At 45.6% G+C, this 22110-nt stretch overlaps 1 protein-coding gene across 4 annotated transcripts in view; it reads right to left on the bottom strand.

Moving 5' to 3' along the window:
- Positions 1 to 22110, bottom strand: part of UBXN7 (UBX domain protein 7) — a 622514-nt gene that overhangs the window by 459179 nt on the left and 141225 nt on the right. For all 4 annotated transcript variants that reach the window (XM_033957938.1, XM_033957939.1, XM_033957940.1 and 1 more), the window contains exon 3: positions 194 to 261. In XM_033957938.1, coding sequence (XP_033813829.1) covers positions 194 to 261 — 68 coding nt within the window. The remainder of the gene's footprint in view (positions 1 to 193; positions 262 to 22110) is intronic.

Raw genomic sequence — 22110 nt, forward strand, 5'->3', positions numbered from 1 at the left:
GCCATATGAAAAGTAAAAAAAAAAAGTACATCAGAGTGGTCCTATCCAGATTCGATATTTAAGCCCCAAAGAACTTTCTCATTTCACATCCTCTGTAGTCACATTCACATAAAGTTCCTCCTGCTCAGTCACTCAAGATACCCTTCATTCCTTTGACTGATTTTTTTATTTTTTTTTTTTTTTAACAACTCACCACCAAAGAGAGGCTCAGGCTCTACCAGGATTTCCTGTTTCTGTGGAATTGGTGCTCGAACCTCATCCCTAAGGGGAGAAAATACAAAAAATGAAAATAAAGTCAAATATATATAATGTATGTGAATACATACATTATATATGTATGTTGGGCCACCTTTTATGAAAAGTGTAAAAAAAATCCAACATGGAGATTCAGAGTAAAATTACATCCTTGTTAAAAATAGCTAAACTTAACAAGGTAAGACCCTTATATTTCCTTCTTGTACAACCCCACTCTATTCCTGAACACTCGGGACGTAACAGAACTGTCCCTCAAAATTAGGGTGAAACTGATGAGCCTGCTTCCAGAATCGAAACTCAAATATGGAATCCTTCTTTGCCGCCACATCTGTTCTGTAAAACTTCATGAAGGTATGCAAAGAAGACCAGGTGAAAGCCCTACAAATCTCTTCTGGGGAAACCACTGAAAATTCTGCCTACAAGGAAGCAATGCCTCGTGTGGAGTGGGCCTTCACTGCAACAGGAGGCTGCTTTCTGGCTATGACATAGGCAGAAATGGCCATCCGGATTCATCTAAAAATGGTGGCTTTTAATACTGGTCTGCCCTTATAGCTCGCTCCAACCAGCAAAAACAGGTAGATCTGACAAACGAAATACATTTGTGACTTCTAAGCACCTCAGCAAATGTCTATGCACATCCAGAGATTTCAACACCCTGTCATGTTTACTCGAACCTGATATTGCAAAGGCAGGTAACTGCACATTTTGATTAATGTGGAAGCTAGAGACCACTTTTGGCAAGAAAGAGGGGACAGTGCACAAGGTCACGCTTGAGTCCATAATCCAAAGAAAGGAATCTCTGCAGGACAAAGCCTGAAGTTCAGACACCCTGTGGGCAGAGGTAATAGCCACCAAAAATACTGTCTTGATGGTGAGATCTATCAGAGAAGCTTGGTCTAGAGGCTCATAGGGTGGACTGGCAAGTGCCCTGAGGACCAGCTTAAGATTCCAAGTCAGAAATAGCCAATGCAGCAGAGGGTGGAGTGCCCTTCAAGAACCTAATCACATCCAGATGAGCCACAAGAGAGGCCCCGTGGGGCTTAGGACCAAAGCACAAAAGCCCAGCTATTTAACTCTCAGAGATCCAACTGCTAGGCCCTTCTCTAGGCCTTCCTGGAAAAAAGCGAGTACCACCGGTATCTATGCTGAGCTGGGTCTATACCTTTCCGATCACACCAGGCTTGCCAAGCCTTAGTGTACACTGCAATGATCAATTTCTTTTTGCAGTGTAAGATGGTAGCTACCAACTCATCCGAATAGTCCCAGTGAACTAAAGTTGCGAGCGAGCTCCATGCTGTAAGTACAAAACGCCCTGGATCCTGCAGGGCTTTTGGGCCCTGTGTGAGGAGTCGTGAGTGACAGGAAAGTTTGAGACCCCAATCCAGATCTGCATACCACGGCCATCTCAGCCAATAGAGTGCCACAAGAATCACCTGATCTCAGTGCGCTTTGATCCTGTGCAGGAGAAGCATAGAGGAGGCCATCCTGTGGCCACGGCTGGACCATGAACCATTTGCTTCCTGGTTTGTGACATCAGCAGAAGAACCAAACCGCTATCCTGTTGGGACACTGATGCCATCAGGTCAAATGTCAGCCATCCCCATTTTTTCATTATACATGTGAAGGCTTTCTGGGACTGAGACCATTTCTCAGCATCCAGAGTTTAAAGGCCGGAAAAATTCACTTACACATCATTCACTTCTGCTATGTGCACTGCCAAAAACAACAGAAGATGGATTTCCGCCCAATGAAAGAGCATTTGGGCTTCCAGACTTAAGGATGCACACCTGGTGCCCCTCTGGCGACCAATATAAGCCATTGTCGTGGCATTGTCCGAGAAGACTCAAACTGTCCTGTTCTGGAGTGTACTCTCAAAATGCAAGAGAGCTAGCTGAAACGTTCCAAGTGATTGATCGATCACTTCTTAGAAGATCAACATCCCTCGACTGGACAGTCCACGCAAAGTGCCCTCCAGCCGCAAAGGATGGCATTCGTCATCAAGATCACCCAGGTGGCGATATGGAGGGGAACTCTTCTGGTGAGAGAGAGAGAGAGAGAATTCAACCACAAGGTTAGACTGCAACGAGCCCCCATTGTCCAAGGGAGCCGCTGATGGAGCAGATCTCTTTGCGGACTCCAACAGGAGATAAGTGCTTCCTGAAGCGGTCACAAGTGAGCTCTCACTGAGGGAACCATGTCTATGGTCACGAACATTGACCCCAGAACCTGCAAGTACTGCCAGGTTGTCAGGGCAGGAGTGTTTAGAAAGGCACATATCAACTGGAGAAGCTTCTCCATGCATGACTCCGGAAGAAATACTTTGTTCACTCTCATAGAAAAAAAGACTCTCAGGTATTCTAGGTCTTGCATCGGAATGAGGTGGCTCTTCTGAACGTTGAAAAAAAAACAAAAAAAAAAAAAACAAACCACCAAAGAGTGGGTCAAGTGCTTGAGACCACTGAAATGCGAGAGTCCATTGAGGTATCCTGAAATGAAGTCTCACAAACAGAGTAACATGCACTGCGGAGGTCATGTGGCCCAGTAGTACCATCATTTGTCTGCTGAGATGGCAGATAAATCTGAGTGCAAAGCTGAATCAAATTGTCTTGTATTTGCTGTAGTAGAAACGCCCTGAGATGAATGGTGTTGAGCAGAGCTCCTATGAACTGTAGAGTCTGAGATGGATGAAGTTGGGATTTGGGAAATTTGATTTCGAAATCCTCCTGCTGAAAGAAGAGAATTGTCATGCAAGTTGCTACTGTCACCCCTTGTGAGGTAGGATCCTTGATCAGCCAGTCGTACAGGTAAGGAAAGACTTGAAGGCCGTTAGACCGTAATGCTGCTGCCATTACAACCAGGCACTTGGTGAATACCCTGGGAGAGGATGCAAGGCCAAAGAGTAGTACTTTGTATTGATTATGGTGATAGTCACCTGAAAATGGAGGAATTTCCTGGGGTTGGAAGCAGAGAGCATTGCCAGTCATTGTGATCTAAGAGGGGATATAAAGTTGCCAGGCATAACATCCAAAACTTTTCCTTCACTAGAAACTTGAGACCCCTGAGGTCCAAGACTGGATGAAGACCTCCCATCTTCTTTGAAACGAGAAAATACCGGGAGTAAAACCTCTGGTTTCTCTGTGCAGGAGGAACCCTTTTGATAGCATTGAGAAGGAGAAGGGATTCTATCTCTCGAAGAAGAAGAGACGTCCGCTGAGGGTGAAAAGGAGACTCTCTTGAAGAATGATCTGGAGGAATCTCGATAAAGTGAAGAGAATATCCCTCTCGAATGACTGTTAGAACCCAGAGGTCTGTGGTAACCAGTTCCCAGCGAGGATAATACATTTGAAGCTATCCTCCAATGGGTTGAGAGAGAGGCTGGGATAGAAAGACTAAGCAGGCTTTTGGGGAGCTGCTGTTTTTCGAGGACATTGATGCTTCTGCTTCTTCTGCTGCGGTCTAGGGGAGCAGCAGGTTTGGAAGAAAAACACCCCTGATAGGAAGAAAAAAGGCCTGAAAGGCTTGGAAGTTAAAGGCTTAAGACTTGGATTTGACTAAAGCATCCCAATGTTTCTCATGGTCAGTGAGCTTTTGGGTAGCATTTTCAATAGAGTCACCAAATAGCTCATCACCCAAAGCATGGAATGTTAGCCAATCTTTCCTGGATGTTGACATTCATATCGGAGACTCTGAGCCATGCCAGACGTCTCATTGCCACTGATATAGCTGAGGCTCTGGAAGATAATTCAAAAGCATCATAAGCCGATTTCGCCATATACCTTCTAACCAGGGCAAGGGTGCGAGAGATATGATGAAAATCCTGTAATTGCAGTGAAGGAATATACCTATCAAAAGAAGACAATTTCTTAATCAGAGTCTTGACATAGCAGGAAATATAGAATTTGTAGTTTATGACTCTGTTGCCAACATTGAGTTCTGGTACAGGCAATGGCCAAATTTCTCAATAGTGCGCCCTTCACGTCCTGGTGGCACGAATGCATAGATTCTGGATAGAGTAGATTTTTACAAAGTCGACTACTACAAGAGACTGATGCTGGAGTTACGGTTGAGAAAACCAGAAGCGATGATTTTGTATAGAGTCCAATTTTCTGAGGGCCACAACAACAGTAAGGGGGCTTCCCAGTTCTTATGAAGAGTCTCCTTCAAAATACCATGTAATGGTAATCGAAGAAGTTCTTTAGGAGGCTCATCATAGTCCAAAGCTTCTAAATATTCAGCACTGTAGGTAGAATCAGCTTCTAATTTGACTGGGAGCTCTTTACCTAATTGCCGAATAAATTTTGTGAAGAAAAAAGTCTTTCAATAGGAGACTTAGCTCTTTGTGGAGACTTTTCAGAAGGGGTGTCATAAGCCTCTGTAGTGGATTCAGAGACATCATCTGCCAAGTCAGACTAAATTCAAATCATAAAAGTCTTTTGGCAAAGGGGTGCATCGGAACCAGTGTCAACATTGAACCTGGTGCCGATCCGATGAAGACAGCAATGTATGATGTGACTTCCTTGTACGCTTTGTAGAGCAGGAACAGCAGCGATGCTTGCGCTTCAAAGCAGCTGAGGATGAAAGATGATGCTGAGTGGACTTGGATCATCAAGATGATGAGGAAGAAAGCTGGATGGAAAATGGGCTCTTTGTGAGAGGTGCTTGTAAGTGGAACATCAACGATGTACCGGAGATCCAGTATCAGTACCGCAGGATCTGGTGGCCTTATGCTCTAGCTGGGTCGGTACCAATGGAGTCAGTGTCAGAGTAAGGAGTTTGAACATGTCATTGACTTGGAACAGAGCTTCATAAGAACATAAGAATTACCGCTACTGAGCCGCCAGTGCTTCCAGCAGCACTTTACAAGTCACCCGAGGCAGGCAGAAGACGCAGCAGTCCTGGCGTCCAGCGTGACGAGAGGGGTCCTTGGAGGCTCCATAAAGATAGAGGGAGCCACCAGTTCCGACAGCAGCACTTTACAAGTCACCCGAGGCAGGCAGAAGCCCCAGCAGTCCCGGCATCCAGCGCGACGAGAGGGGTCCTTGGAGGCTCCATAAAGATTGAGGGAGCTGTGAGGAGGGAGCCGCCAGCAGCACTTTACAAGTCACCCCAGGCAGGCAGAAGCCGCAGCAGTTCGGGCGTCCAGCATGCCGAGGGGGATCCTTGGAGGCTCCATAAAGATCGAGGGAGCTGTGAGGAGGGAGCCGCCAGTGCCGCCAGCAGCACAAGTCACCCAAGGCAGACAGAAGCTGCAGCAGTTCCGGCATCCAGTGAGACGAGAGGGGTCCTTGGAGGCTCCATAAAGATCGAGGGGTGCCGCGGTGCGTGGCCCGTGGTCGCGTGTCTGAAAGTGCGTGGCCAAAGGGGCAGGACACACCCCTTTTGAGCCCCTTCGGAGTCCTAGAGAGCAGAGGGCAGGAGAATAATTTCCTAACGAAATGTGAAAAAGAAAGGCAAAGATAGTATCGCCTTTGCCTTTGATAGGGCCAATAAATCGCCATTTCCAGTCTTTAACACCACCAATGTTAAGGAAAAGGATGGTTCCATCTCCACTTACTGCATCTCTTTCCTCGAGCGAACTGTCCCCACTTCTTCAACCAGCAATGAATTCTACTGGGAGATCTGTCTCTGTTCTTGAAGAGGAGACAGTCTAACCTCCAGAACAAATACTTTCACCAAATGCGAGTACAGATATACAACAAACAAATATATCTTCTCAGGGAATGAAAATTTTGACTCCGGTCCGAATGGTGATAGAGTCAAACCAAGACTCTGTACAAAAGGACAAAATAATTTCTCTTAATGATGTCTGGCTGGTTGTGAATAGGATAGAGTACTCATTACAGAGCACAGTTACTAATCTCTGTTAATTTTCATCTGATATAACAGTTAAAGTTAACGAGCAACAAAATCAGTTATCTTTACTTACTTCTCACAACTCTATGGATGTTTTGCAAAAAACTGTATTTCTAACATTAAAGATAACTTGACTTTACATAATCATATGGAAAAGATGGAGAATTTGGCTACAGCAAAAAATCTTAGATTTCTGAATTTTCCTATATCACATTACTTGGCACCTTTGGAACTCCTGAAGATGTATATGAGGGATGTTTTACAATATACTCAGGTGGAATCATTTACTCCTGAAAACTTATATTACATCCCCAGGAGTACCAAAGAAACTGGGGAAGGAGAACTGGATAGGATTGTGTCTCTAGACAATTTCCCAGTTTCTTGAAACTTCTAAGGATTTGATTACTAAACGAGCGACCTTGTTGGTGTCATTTAAAACAGAAATTGAAAAACAACTTATACTTAAATTGCACTTTGTGAACAAACAAGCATTGTTCTGTGGACAACAACTAATGATTTTTCCTCATGTGTCCAGACAGACACAACATAGGAGGAAACAGTTTCTTCAGCTTAAACCCAAGGTTATAGGGGTGGGAGCTACTTTTTTTTTTTTTTTTTAATTCACTTGCAAGGCTGATAAATTTGTTTTTGTTGATCTGTCAGAATTGGAGAATTTTTTAATTGATAAGGTTTCACTGAAAGTTTCAGATACTAATGTTATTGTTGAAGAAAGTTAAGGACATAATGAATTGGGTCACATTGCATGTCAAGGATGGCTGTAAACCAGGGATCCCAAAAGTCCCTCCTTGAGGGCCGAATCCAGTCGGGTTTTCAGGATTTCCCCAATGAATATGCATGAGATCTATGTGCATGCACTGCTTTCAATGCATATTCATTGGGGAATTCCTGAAAACCCGACTGGATTCAGCCTTCAAGGAGGGACTTTAGGGACCCCTGCTGTAAACTGTTTCCTATATAAGTTTTCCTTCATTATACTTTTCATACTGAGCGGCCTTTGTTAATGTGGACTTAGCATAAGTCTTCATTTGAATTTTAAGTTGTTGTTTTTTTCCTTTTGTACTGTTTTTTATATGCTTTTCCTGATTTTGTTATTGTTGTAACAAATATTCATAAAAATATAAATTAAAAAAAAAAAAAAAGAATTGCCACTGCTGGGTCAGACCAGTGGTCCATCGTGCCCAGTAGTCCGCTCAAGCAGCGCCCACCGAGTCAAAGACCAGTGCTCTAAAATGAGTCCAGCCTCACCTGTGTACGTTCCAGTTTAGCAGGAACTTGTCCAGCTTAAGTCTTGAAACCCTGGAGGGTGTTTTCCCCTACAACAGACTCCGGAAGAGCATTCCAGCTCTCCAACACTCTCTGTGTGAAGAAGAACTTCCTTATGTTTGTACAGAATCTATCCCCTTTCAACTTTAGAGAGTGCCCTCTCGTTCTCCCTACCTTGGAGAGTGTGAACAGTCTGTCTTTATCTACTAAGTCTATTCGCTTCAGTATTTTGAATGTTTCGATTATGTCTTCTCTGTCTCCTCTTTTCAAAGGAGAAGAGGCCCAGTTTCTCTAATCTCTCACTGTACGGCAACTCCTCCAGCCCTTTAACCATTTTAGTTGCTCTTCTCTTGACCCTTTTGAGTAGTACTGTGTCTTTCTTCATGTACGGTGACCAGTGCTGGACGCAGTACTCCAGGTGAGGACGCACCATGGCCCGGTACAATGGCATGATAACCTTCTCTGATCTGTTCGTGATCCTCTTCTTTATCATTCCTAGCATTGTTTGCCCTTTTTGCCGCCGCAGAGCATTGTGCATATGGCTTCATCGACTTGTCGATCAGAACTCCCAAATCTCTTTCCAGGGAGGTCTCTCCAAGTACCGTCCCGGACATCCTGTATTCGTGCATGGGATTTTTGTTACCGACATGCATCACTTTGCACTTATCCACGTTGAACCTCATTTGCCGTGTCGATGCCCATTTCTCGAGCTTGATTATGTCACTTTGTAGATCTTCACAATGCCCTTGTGTCTTCACTACTTTGAATAACTTTGTATCGTCCGCAAACTTAATCACCTCACTCGTTGTACCAACGTCAAGATTGTTTATAAAAATGTTGAAGAGCACGGGTCCAAGCACTGAGTCCTGCGGCACCCCGCTGGTGACACTCTTCTAGTCTGAGTATTGTCCATTTACCCCCACTCTCTGTTTCCTATGCTCCAGCCAGTTTTTAATCCACATGAGTATTTCACCCTCGATTCCATGGCTCACAATTTTCTGTAGTCGTTGTTCATACGGAACATTGTCGAACGCCTTCTGAAAATCTAGATATACAATGTCGACCGGGTCGCCTTTGTCTATCCGCCTGTTTACTCCCTCAAAGAAGTGCAGCAAGTTCATCAGGCAAGATCTGTCTTTGCTAAAACTGTGCTGGCTGGTCCTCATTAAACAGTGTTCGTCAAGGTGATCAATGATGCGGTCCTTTATCAGTGCCTCTACCATCTTTCCTGGTACTGAGGTCAGACTCACCGGTCTGTAGTTTCCCTCTCCCTCTGACCAGTAATCCTCCTTCTCCCTTCCCTCCTCCCCCTTTCAAACCAGTAACTTTCCTCCTTCTCCCCCTGTCCAGCAATACCCCCTTCTCTCTTCCCTCTCCAGCAATACCCCTCCTTTCTCTAGCCTAGTCACACAGTTGCTGTCAGCAGTAGTTTAGCCGCAATTTCATCAGGCAACCTCAGGGCCTTTGCTAGGTCGGCCCGTCTCACATCATTGAAGTGGGCCGTCATAGCAAAGGCCCCGAGGCTACCTGATGAAACCACGTGTAAACTAATGCTACCGGCAGCTGTGTGGCTAAGTTAAAATCACACTGAGCTTTATAGTAAGAACTGGGATGTTTAAGAGGCCTGGAAGACCCATCATGGGTAAATTGTATTACTGCACTCAGAATAGCGTTTGTGTTTGATTTCTCTATAAGACTGTAGAGGTGGGATAGGGGGTTGTGATGGGGTGGGTGGGATTGGGGTCCTTGGGACTGTCCAGTTTATGTGTTTGATTCTTGATGATTTCTATGTGTTTGCTTTTTCTCAATAAAATTTTGAAAGAAAAAAAAGAAATCACACTGTGCTGCCACTGCTGGTCCAGGGGTAGGGAGAGAAGAAGAGGAAAGCAGTGGTAGCATATCAACAGTAGAAGGCAGGAAGATGAAAGTCAGCTGATGGATGGGGGAGGAGACTGAACGCCGAGGACTTTAAGAGATCAGACTCCACATGTGACCCTTCAGGGGAGGAATGCTGGCCTAGTGCCTAACCTCAGTAAGCCTGGTTCTAAGAAAGGTTGTAGATTGATCAGCTCATTTCTTTTCTTATAGCAACCTGTGAACCAATGTCTGCCTCTGGAACAGGGCATTACTTTGGTAGGAGTTTCCTGCCCTATCTTTTTTTTTTTTTCTTCCAGGTCTAAGTTCTTCTGCACAACAGAATGGCTGGGAAACATCATATCACCAAAGCTGATGCTCAGGTTACAACTTCTGTCTCTGTGCAGACAGAAAATGTTATCCAGGTAGAGGGAGTAGTTCCATGTCAAGCTATCTTCAGCTTGAATCCCTCATGAAGGAAGTAAAAGAACTGAGAGGAGGTGGCAGATTGAGAAGCATCCGTGAGAATGAGAGGTATAAAACTCTGGTAAAACCTAATTTAAAATATTGTGAACAATTCTGGAGGCCGCACCTTTAAAAAGATATATAAAGTATGGAGTCAGTCCACAGGAAAGCTACTAAAATGGTATGTGGTCTTCATCATAAGGCGTATGGGAACAGACTTAAATATCTCAATCTGTATACTTTGGAGGAAAGGCAGGAGAAAGGAGATATGATAGAGACGTTTAAATACCTATGTAATGTAAATGCGCATCAGTCGAGTCTCTTTCATTTGAAAGGAAACTGCAATGAGAGGGCATAGGATGAAGTTACGAGGTGATAGGCTCCAGAGTAATCTGAGGAAATATTTTTTTACGGAAAGGGTGGTAGATGCACGGAACAGTCTTCCGGAAGAGGTGGTGGAGACAGAGACTGTCTGAATTCAAAAGGGCCTGGGATAGGCATGTGGTATCTCTCAAAGAGAGAAAGAGATAATGGTTACATAGTAACATAGTAGATGACGGCAGATAAAGACCCAAATGGTCCATCCAGTCTGCCCAAACTGATTCAATTTAATTTTTTTTTATTTTTTCTTCTTAGCTATTTCTGGGAAAGAATCCAAACTGTGCTTTGGTTCCAATTGCCAAAATCTCTGTTAAGACTTACTCCAGCCCATCTACACCCTCCCAGCCATTGAAGCCCTCCCCAGCCCATCCTCCACCAAACGCCCATATACAGACACAGACCATGCAAGTCTGCCCAGTACTGGCCTTAGTTCAATATTTAATATTATTTTCTGATTCTAAATCCTCTGTGTTCATCCCACGCTTCTTTGAACTCAGTCACAGTTTTATTCTCCATCACCTCTCTCGGGAGCACATTCCAGGCATCCACTACCCTCTCCGTAAAGTAGAATTTCCTAACATTGCCCCTGAATCTACCACCCCTCAACCTCAAATTATGTCCTCTGGTTTTACCATTTTCCTTTCTCTGGAAAAAATTTTGTTCTACGTTAATACCCTTCAAGTATTTGAATGTCTGAATCATATCACCCCCGTCTCTCCTTTCCTCTAGGGCACAGTTCTTCAACCGCTGGTCCGCAGACCGGTGCCGGTCCGCAGAAAATTTCTGCCGGTCCGCACAGGGCCGGCGAGATCAAGTCGGCAGTTAAATTTCCTGCTGACTGCGGTTCCTCCCAACTGCGGTTCCTGCTGATTAATGTTCCTCCCAGCCTCAGGCGATCAAGATAGGCTGCCAACGTCGGGGCCTTTCCTCTCTGAGTCTTGCCTGTTCGGAAACAGGAAGTTGAAACAAAATAGGCGGGACTCAGAGAGTGAAGGTCCCGACGTCGGCAGCGTGTCTTGATCCTGCCGAGTTGCTGAAGAGGGCCGCGGGGAAGTTGCGATTATACCGGAGAGAGCTGCAGATTCAGGTGCAGGTGGAGGGAGATGGTCAGCGTGTGTGAGCAAGATCCTGGGGAGCCTTCACAGTGGCTGTCTCCCCTCCCACCAGCTCTCCAATTTGCCAGGGCAGTGATTTACCGGCAACTTCCTGCAGGCAAGTACCAAGAGCTGCTGGAAGGGGAGGAAGCCACTGTAGGAGGCTGGGAAGGTCTGGAAAAGGGAGAGCTGTTACTGGACTTGAAGGGAGTTAGAAGGAGAGATGCTGCTGGGAGGGGAGGAGGGAAAGGGATGGGAAGAGAGCTAATGTTGGATAGAGGGAGGAGGGAAGGGAGAAGAAGGAGAGATGCTGCTGGGAGGGGAGGAGGGAAAGGGATGGGAAGAATTAATGTTGGATAGAGGGAGGAGGGAAGGGAGAAGAAGGAGAGATGCTGCTGAGGAGGGAAAGGGATGGGAAGAGAGTTAATGTTGGATAGAGGGAGGAGGGAAGGGAGAAGGAAAAGAAGGAAGGAGGGTAGGAAGAAAGAAAAAAGGAAGGAAACAGCTGGCAGGGAGATTACAGGAGGGGAAGGGGGTCAGGGTGGAATGGAGAGATCAGATGAGAGAAAGGGGAGAGAGAGGAATGAGAACGTAGAGAGACATTGATGCTGGAAAGGGGGTCAGCAGAGAAATAAGAGAGGGATAAAGATGCTAGATCTGGTGTAAGAGAGATAAAAATGAAGAAGGCAGTGAAGCTGGAATGAATGATGTAAAATGGAGAGAGGATGATGGACAAGGAAGAGGGGCATAGAAAGAAGTCAGATACATATGGAAGGGGGACAGGGCAGACATTGGATGGAACGGGCAGATGATGGAAGGAAAAGAGTGAAAAGAAGATGAAAGCAGAAACCAGAGACAACAAAAGGTAGAAAAAAATAATTTTATTTCTATTTTGTCATTAGAATATATCCTGCTAGAGACATACCTGGGGGCTGCAGTATTCTGTTAGCATGATATTTCTATGTAGTATTCTATAATAACTTGGCTTGTTCAGTTTTTTTGGTAGTAGAGGGGATATATGTGAAGGGGAGGGGAGACAGGGGTTTTGTTGGTCTATGCTCTGTATATTTGTATTTATAAAATCACAATTGTTCAGAATATTGTTTCTTTTTATACATTAATAAAATACGTTCAATATAAAATCATAATTGCGGCTTGTGCAGATGGGATCAGATGGTTTGCGGGGACCGAGCTCGCGGAGATGGGGCGTAAATGGGGTTTTTAAATTTTAATCCTAGTAGTTTGCCGGTCCACAAAATAATTATTTTATTTCTGCCGGTCCACGGGTGTAAAAAGGTTGAAGAACACTGCTCTAGGGTAACATATTCAGGGCTTCCAGTCTCTCCTCATACATCTTCTGGCGCAAGCCTCCTATCATTTTCGTCGCCCAAAATGATGGACAGACAGGATGGCCTTTATCTGACGTCATGTTTCTATGTTTCTAACCTAACGTCTACGCCGGAGCCTCTCTTCTTGCCCAGCGTGCCGCGGCACACGGTTTGCGATACACTGATGTAGATAAAACATGATTAAAAATTATGCGTGAGTGGGAAGGCAAAGGTAAAATTTTAGCAACGTTCAAAAAAACACTTCTTAGCTCCGTGGAAAACTAAGAACTGAGGAGCCGTGAGAGACGTCAGGCAGGAAGGTACTCGTGCATGTGTGGTGTGGGCAGTTCACGAACTTTCTCAAGTGCCATAAGGCGGTAAGAGGGGCCAAAAGAGACTACAAAAAAAATAGCCAAGAAGGCCAAAACTTTAAGCCGTTCTTTCAATATATTAAGGGAAAATGACCCGCAAAGAAAGCGATAGGGCCATTAGATGACCAGGGAATAAAGGAAGTACTAAAGGAGGACAAAGCCATCACCGACAATCTGAACACATTTTTTGCGTCTGTATTTACCGAAGAGGATATATCCAATATACTAGAATCCGACAGGCTATACAAAGGAAATGAAGAAGGGAAACTGACAGGTATGACGGTCAGTCTAGAAGAGGTATGCAGACAATTTGATAGGCTTAAAAACGATAAATCTCTGGGAACAGACAGCATCAAACCGAGGGTTATCAAGAAACTGAAAGGGGTTATAGCTGAATTGCTCCAACTAATAGCCAATATGTCGATCAAAACAGGAAAGATTCCGAAAGACTTGAAAGTGGCGAATGTTACGCCGATCTTCAAGAAAAGTTCAAAGAGAGATCCGGGGAAACTACAGACCAGTGAATCTGACTTCGGTACCAGGAAAGATGGCAGAGACACTGATAAAGGACCGCATCATCGGTCACCTTAACAGACATAATCTGATGAGGACCAGCCAGCATGGCTTCAGCAAAGGAAGATCTTGCTTGACAAACTTACTGCACTTCTTCGAAGGAGTATTTTGATTCATTCACTAGTAATAGCTAAAATGGATTATTGTAATTCCTTACTACTTAACATTACTCAAAAAGAAAAACGACGTCTGCAAATTATCCAAAATACTGCTATTAAATTGATCTATAACGCTAGAAAATATGAACATGTTACACATGTTATTTATTGATGCTCACTGGCTCCCTATAAGCCATCGCACATGGTTTAAGGTTATGTTGCTTATATTTAAAACTTTGGCTTACAACGAACCCCAGTTTATATCAAGAATGCTAATTCCCCACAGTTCTACGCGTGTACTCAGATCATCTTTTCAAAATCTATTAGTTGTTCCTTCTCTAAAAATAATAGGTACACGAAGATCAGACATGTTTTCTGTAATCTGTCCCCAATGGTGGAACTCTTTGCCTCAGCATATCAAAAACGAAAAAGATATCCTTTCTTTTAAAAAATCCTTGAAAACACACCTTTTTAAAGATGCTTTTAACATTTAAACTTTTTTTGACTTATGATTTTTTTTTTTCTCTAACTACCCTGTTTCCTTTTGTTTTTTCCCTTATTTGTCTTTCTCGATATAACAGATGTATCTTTTTACCCTCCTCCCCTTCCAACTAATGTTTGTCTTGTCTTAATCTCAATGTTCATGTATTTTGTATTGTTTTTAATTCTATCCTATTTTATAATTATGTACATCGCTTTGTAAACTGATTCAGCGATTCATCAAATATTTAATAAACCTTGAAACCTTAAATGGGCTGATAGACAAGGGTGACCCAGTCGACATCATATATCTAGATTTTTAGAAGGCGTTCGACACAGTGGTACCCGGTTTACGAGTGCACCGGTTTGCAAGTGTTTTGCAAGACGAGCAAAACATTTGCAAACTTGGTGCCTTGTAAACCGAGCGCGCCTCGATTTGCGAGCGCCCCCCCTGTGAACCGGCACCCTCCCCCCCGCAATCCGGCATCCCCCCGCCGCCATCGGACACCTCCCCCCCCGCCACGACCTGAGGTCCCCCCAACCCACCCGAACCCTCTTCTTACTTTGATGTAGCCTCCACACCTGCACCAGCATGTCCTGTGCTGTGCCGGTGCTCGAAAATCTGCCTCCGGTGCTGGGCCTTGAGCATACGCACATGCTCAAGGCCCAGCACCGGAGGCAGATTTTCGGGCACCGGCACAGCACAGCACAGGACATGCTGGTGCAGGGGCGGAGGCTACATCAAAGTAAGAAGAGGGTTCAGGTGGGTTGGGGGGACCTCAGGTCACGGCGGGGGGGTGCCCGATGGTGGCGGGGGGGGATGCCGGATCCCCGGGGGGGGCCTTCGGGGGGAGCAATGCCGATTCTCGTGGGAGGGGAGCAGCGCTGCTGGCCTCGGGGGGGGGAGGGTGGGAACCTATCAAAGCGAGTTTCCATTATTTCCTATGGGGAAACTCGCTTTGATAAACAAGCATTTTGGATTACGAGCATGCTCCTGGAACGGATTATGCTCGTAATCCAAGGTACCACTGTATACTGCATTCACCGAGGCGCAAAATCTATATATATTGCTTATCAACAAGGGATCCAAGAGGAAAAAGAACAAGGAACAGGCGTGGCTCACTGTAGCGGTGAAAGAAACGATCAGAGACAAGAAGACTTCGTTTAAGGAATGGAAAAGGTCAAAAACGGATGAAAACTGGAATAAGCACAAACAACATCAAAGCAGGTACCATAAGGCGGTAAGAGGGACCAAAAGAGACTACGAGGAAAAAATAGCCAAGGATGCAACAAACTTCAAGCCGTTCTTTTGATATATTAAGGGGAAACGACCCGCAAAGGAAGCGGTGGGGCTGTTGAATGACCATGGAATAAAGGAAGTGCTAAAGGAGGACAAAGTCATCGCCGACAAACTGAACACATTTTTTGTGTCTGCATTTATCAAAGAGGATATATGCAACATATTGGAAAACGACAGGCTATATGCAAGAAATGAAGACGGGAAACTGACAGGGTTGACGGTCAGTCTAGAAGAGGTGTGCAGGCAGATTGATAGGCTTAAAAATGATAAATCCCCAGGACCGGATGGCATCCATCCGAGGGTAATCAAGGAACTGAAAGGGGCTATAGCTGAACTGCTTCAACTAATAGCCAATCTGTCGATCAAATCAGGAAACATTCCGGAAGACTGGAAAGTGGCAAATGTTACGCCGATCTTCATGAAGGGTTCGAGGGGAGATCCGTGAAACTACAGACCACTGAGTCTGACCCCGGTACCGGGAAAGATGGTAGAGGCACTGATAAAGAACATCACTGATCACCTTGATGGACACAATCTGATAAGGACCAGCCAGTATGGCTTCAGCAAAGGAAGATCTTGCTTGACTAACTTGCTGCACTTCTTTGAGGGAGTAAACAGACAGAAACACAAGGATGACCCGGTCGACATCATATATCTGGATTTTCAGAAGGCGTTCAACAAGGTTTCGCATAAACGACTACTTCGAAAAATTGCGAGCCATGGAATCGAGGGTGTAATACTCGTGAATTAAAAACTGGTTGGTGGATAGGAAACAGAGAGTGGGGATAAATGGACAATACACGGACTAGAAAAGCGTCGCGAGTGGAGTGCTTGGACCCGTGCTCTTCAACATATTTATAAACGACCTGGAAATTGGTACAAAAATGAGGTGATTAAATTTGCAGATGATACGAAGTTATTCAGAGTAGTGAAGACGCAGGATTGAGAAAACCTGCAACTTGACCTAAACACGCTCGAGAAATGGGCTGCGACATGGCAAATGAGGTTTAACATGGATAAATGTAAAGTGATGGATGTCGGTAACAAAAATCTTATACACGAATACAGAATGTCCGGTGAGGTACTTGGAGAGACCCCCCAGGAAAGAGACTTGGGAGTATTGGTCGACAAGTCAATAAAGCTGTCCGCACAATGTGCGGCGGCGGTGAAAAGGGCGAACAGAATGCTAGGAATGAATAAGAAGGGGATCACAAACAGATCATAGAAGGTTATCATACCGATGTACCGGGCCATGGTACGCCCTTACCTGGAATATTACGTCCAGCACTGGTCACTGTACAGTACTACTCGAAAGGGTCCAGAGAAGAGCGACTAAAATGGTTAAGGGGTTGAAGAAGTTGCCGGACAGTGAGAGATTAGAGAAACTGGGCCTCTACTCCCTTGAAAAGAGGAGATTGAGAGGGGACATGATCAAAACATTCAAGATAATGAAGGGAATAGACTCAGTAAATAAAAACAGGTTGTTCACCCTCTTTAAGGTAGAGAGAACTAGAGGGCACTCTCTAAAGTTATAAGGGGATAGATTCCATACAAACATAAGGAAGTTCTTCTTCACCCAGAGTGATAGAAAACTGGAATGCTCTTCTGGAGGCTGTTTTTGGGGAAAACTCCCTCCAGGGATTCAAGACAAAGTTAGACAAGTTCCTGCTGAACCACAACATACGCAGGTAAGGCTAGTCTCAGTTAGGGCACTGGTCTTTGATCTAAAGGCCGCTGTGTGAACGGACCACTGGGTACGATGGACCACTGGTCTGACCCAGCAGGAGCAATTCTTATGTTCTTATGACAAAGTTCCACATGAACGCCTACTTTGAAAAATTGCGAGTCATGGAATCAAGGGTGATATACTCACGTGGATTAAAAACTGGTTGGCGGATAGGAAACAAGAGAGTGGGAATGAATGGACAATACTCAGACTGGAAAAGCGTCACGAATGGAGTGCCGCAGGGTTCGGTGCTCGGGCCTGTGCTCTTCAACATATTTATAAATGACCTAGAAATTGGCACGACGAATGAGGTGATTAAATTTGTGGACAATACAAAGTTATTCAGAGTAGTGAGGACACAGAAGGATTGCAAAGACCTACGAGACATAAATACGCTCGAGAAATGAGCCATGAAATGGCAAATGAGGTTCAACGTGGATAAATGCAAGGTGATGCATGTCAGTAACAAAAATCATATGCATGAATACAGGATGTCCAGAGCTATACTTGGAAAGAGCCCACAGGAAAGAGACTTGGGAGTACTTGTAGACAAGTCAATGAAACCGTCCGCGCAATGTGCGGTGACGGCAAAAAGGGCAAACAGAATGCTAGTAATGATTAAGAAGGGGATCAGAAACAGATCTGAAAAGGTTATCATGCCGTTATACCGGGTTATACACCCCCACCTGGAATAATGCATTCAATACTGGTCGCCGTCCATGAAAAAGGACATAGTACTACTGGAAAGGGTTCAAAGAGCGATAAAAATGGTTCAGGGACTGAGGGATTTGCCGTTCAACGAAAGGCTAGAGAAACTGGGCCTCTTCTCTCTTGAGAAGAGAAGACAGAGGGGACATGATCGAAACATTCAAGATATTGAATGGAACTGACTTAGTAGAGAGAGATTTTTCACCCTCTCCAAGGTGAAGAGAATGAGACGGCACTCACTAAAGTTATAAGGGAAAAGATTCCATACAAACGTAAGGAGTGTGGTAGAAATCTGGAACGCTCTTCAGGAGGCTGTTATAGGGGAAAGCACCCTTCAGGGATTCAAGACAAGGTTGGATAAGTTCCTACTGGAACAGAACATACGCAAGTAAAGCTAGATTCAAATAGGGCACTGGTCTTTGAGCTAAGGACCGCAATGTGAGCGGACTGCTGGGCATGATGGACCACTTGTCTGACCCAGCAGCAGCAATTCTTATGTTCTTAAAGTAACAATGCACTTAAAAGTGCTATCTGTACCGGGGCTCTGTGGATGACATCACCCACATGTGAGAATATGCTGTCTGCTTGTCCAGGGATAAGCGCAAAGTTACTTGATAGAAAATTATTGTTGACACCTAAAGATTTTAATAATAGGAGCAATGATAACAATTGGTATGCACTTTATTTTATGACCATATCTCGTATGAGATTGTACAGATTATATGAAGACATTGGCATGTGATTCAAAACATTCTGAGTTTCTCAGAGAAATAATGATGGCTTTGAAAAGACAGAACAACTTAAAGGATATGCTGGCACCTTCAGAGCTCCCTGTGAATTTTAACACTATAAGTAAGAACAATGTTGGGCATCATCCTTGTGGAAATTATTCTACTTGTGGAGTGAATCTTAAAAGACTTCTATACACCCCAAGACTGGTGAGAAATATGATTTAAGACATTTCTCCAACTGCAGATCTGAAGGAGTTATTTATGTTGTAATTTGTCCTTGTGGACTGTTGTACGTGGGGAAGACAAATAAATTACATCTAGGATCATCGAGCATAGAAGTGCTATTACTTGAAAGACTGCTAAGAAACTGATGGAGTACTGCACACCAGTGTTTCTCAATACGCAGTACGTGTACTCTTAGGGGTACGCGGGCTGCCTATTGGAGGTACGTGGCCTGGCCACCACCAGAGATTTCTCCCTACCTCCCACTCCCACTGAAGCCACTGCCGGGGATGCCTCATTGTCTCCATCTGCACACCCGCTGTACCCCCCTCCTACCAATGAAGCCGACACATTCCATCCACCCCCCCCCCCCCCCCAGCAGCAACGAGGATGGGCCATGGCACATGCAGCGGCCAGCCTACAGGCCTTGCTTCTCTTTGTCAATTCTGATGTTGGAGAGAAGGTTCCGGGCCAGCTGGCCTGGAACTTGAATTGATGTGGGGGGGGAGGGAAGGCTTGTGAGCCATTTGCATGCATGTTAGTCACAGCACACACCTGGCTCACAAGCACCTGGCTCACAAGCACCCCCTCCCCCCCGTACATCGGAAAGAAAGATCCAGGCCAGCCAGGCAGTGATTAGCTGGCCCGGAACCTTCTCTCTGACATTAGAATTGACATCAAGGAGCAAGGCTTGTGGGGTAGCCACTGCATGTGCCATGGCCTGTCCCCTGTATGGAGTTCCTGCTGGGGGGGGGGTGCAGACAGAGGCAGGGAGGCATCCATGCCAGCTCTGGTGGCTTCAGCGAGGGGCAGGCAGGGATCCCCGGCGGCTCCTGCGGCTTCTGTGGAAGGGTTCGCTTCGGGGAGGGTAAGGGATGCGAGTCGCAGCATGCACCTGGCTCACAAGCCTCCCCACCCACGTCAATTCTGACATTGGAGAGAAAGTCCCAGGCCAGCCAGGCAATGATTGGCTGGCCCGGAGCATTCTCTCTGAAATCGGGGGGGCAAGGAGTTGCTGCTGGGGGGCGTGCAGACAGAGGCAGGGAGGCATCTCTGCCGGCGCCGGCAGCTTCAGCAGGGGGCAGGTAGGGATCCCCGGAAGCAGCTTTTGTGGACAGATCAGCTTTGGGGGAGGGGGAAGAGAATGGGGTCCGGAGGAGAGGAAGCATGCAGGAGGCAGAAAGGAAGAAATATTGGAAATGCAACCAGAGACTCATAAAATCACTAGACAATAAAGGTAGGAAAAATAATTTTATTTTCAATTTAGTTATCAAAATGTGTGTTTTATGAATTTATATCTGCTGTCTATATTTTGCTCTATATTTGTCTATTTTTCTACAGTTGTTACCGATTGCATATTTGAAAGTCACCTCTTTGAAACCCCCCAAATATAAATGATAATTAACATTTTCTGTGTGTACAGTGTGCTTTATTTTATTCATTTTGTGGTTACCATTATCTAATATAATAAAATGGTAAGCAGCGCATGCGCACTTCCTAAGCGTGCGTCCGTTTTCTGTGAGCTGCAGCTAGGAAGTGCGCATGCGCGGCTCACCCCCTGCCCTCTCCGTCGCCTCCCGCCTCCAGCAGCGTGACAGTTTTCAAAGAGGCGCGGGATTCTTTCAACGCGGAACCACCAGCCGTTAAAGCTCCTGGCGCTGACTCCCGACAGTGGAGGAGAGGCAAGGTAGAAGAAGATTTCCGCTGCCCGGCACCCAAGTCCTTTGCCGACCCCCCTTCCCTTACCGCGGCCCCGACTGGCGATTTAAGCAGCGTGTCCAGCAGTCTTCACACGCTGCTTCGGGCCCTTCTACTGCCCTGATTTGCTCCGGACGTGCCAGACTTAATCAGGCCAGTAGAAGGACCCGAAGCAACGTGTGAAGACTGCTGGACACGCTGCTTGAATCGCCATATGTAGTCGGACCCGTGGGAAGGGAAGGGAAGGGGGGGGCCGCCAAAGGACTCGGGTCCGCGTTTGTAGTCGCTACTGTGGGAAGGGAAAGGGGGTAGAGGAAACAATAACGCTGCTGCACAGGGAACTGGTGTGGGGGGAGGGAAATGGAAGGGGGAGGGAATGTTGCTTTGGACAGACAGACAGAGGGAGGAAGGGAGACAGAAAGACACAGGGGCAGGTGCACAGGGAACTGGTGTGGGGGAAGGGAAATGGAGGGGAAGGGAATGCTGCTTTGGACACACAGACAGAGGGAGGAAGGGAGACAGAAAGACAAGAAGAAAGACACAGGGGCAGGTGCACAGGGAACTGGTATGGGGGGAGGGAAAGGTGCTGCTGGACAGGGGGGAGGTAAAACAAAGGGAGAAGGGCTGCTGCTGCATAAGGAGAGCTGTGAAGGGGTGGTGGTGGACACAGGGGAGGTAAAAGGAAGGGAGAATGGACAGGGGAGCAGGCAAGGGGTGGTGATGGACAGCCAAGGAAAAAGAAAGAAAGAAAGAAAGCGGCTAAGGAGAGAGAGAGAGAGAGAGAAAAAGAAATAAAGAGAGACACACACACATATATTCTAGCACCCGTTAATGTAACGGGCTATAAGACTAGTGTATTAATAATTATATTGTGTGTACTGTACTGTATATGAAAAATGGATGGAAGAAATTGTGTTACAATTAGTACTATTATTATGGGGATGGGGTCAGGGATGGAGCTTGGGCAGGTGTACTTGGTTGATATTTGTTAGGCTTAGGGGGTACTTGGCTTGAAGAAATTGAGAAACACTGCTGTACACAACATGGTCATAAATTTGAACAGATGAGATTTTTTGCTGTCAGCAAGCCCATCATCTCTTGGAGAGGTGGGGAGTTGAACGTATTACTTTTACAGGTGTTCGAGGACAGCAGGCAAATATTCTCCCACATGGGGTTTTACATTGAACACACAGGAGGAGCCTGGTGAAACCCTACAGGGTTGGAGGGAAAGCTGGATTTAAGTAGAGAATAGATTCTGCAGAACTATTTGCCCAAACCCACCGTCTCTTCTGGAGTTGTGTTCTAAACCAGTGGTTCCCAACCCTCTCCTTGAGGACCACCAGACTAGTCGGGTTTTCAGGATAGCCCTAATGAATATGCATGAGAGAGATCTGCATATAATGGAGGTGCCAGGCATGCATTAAGGCTATCCTGAAACCCAACTAGCCTGGTGGTCCTCCAGAACAGGGTTGGGAACCACTGTTCTAAACAGTAGTGAGAAGTAAATGAATGGATTGAGGACCAGAGTGAAAATGAGCTAGCTACCGAGGCAACCATAGTCATACAATATATTGTGGGCTGTTACATGGCCTTGCAGCGTCAGCCCAGTCTGAGCATATGCTAGAGACACAGTCCACTAGGCCAGTGTTTTTCAACCTTTTTTGGGCAAAGGCACACTTGTTTCATGAA

The sequence above is a fragment of the Geotrypetes seraphini genome, chromosome 9 (assembly GCF_902459505.1).
Source record: "Geotrypetes seraphini chromosome 9, aGeoSer1.1, whole genome shotgun sequence".
NCBI lineage: Eukaryota > Metazoa > Chordata > Amphibia > Gymnophiona > Dermophiidae > Geotrypetes > Geotrypetes seraphini.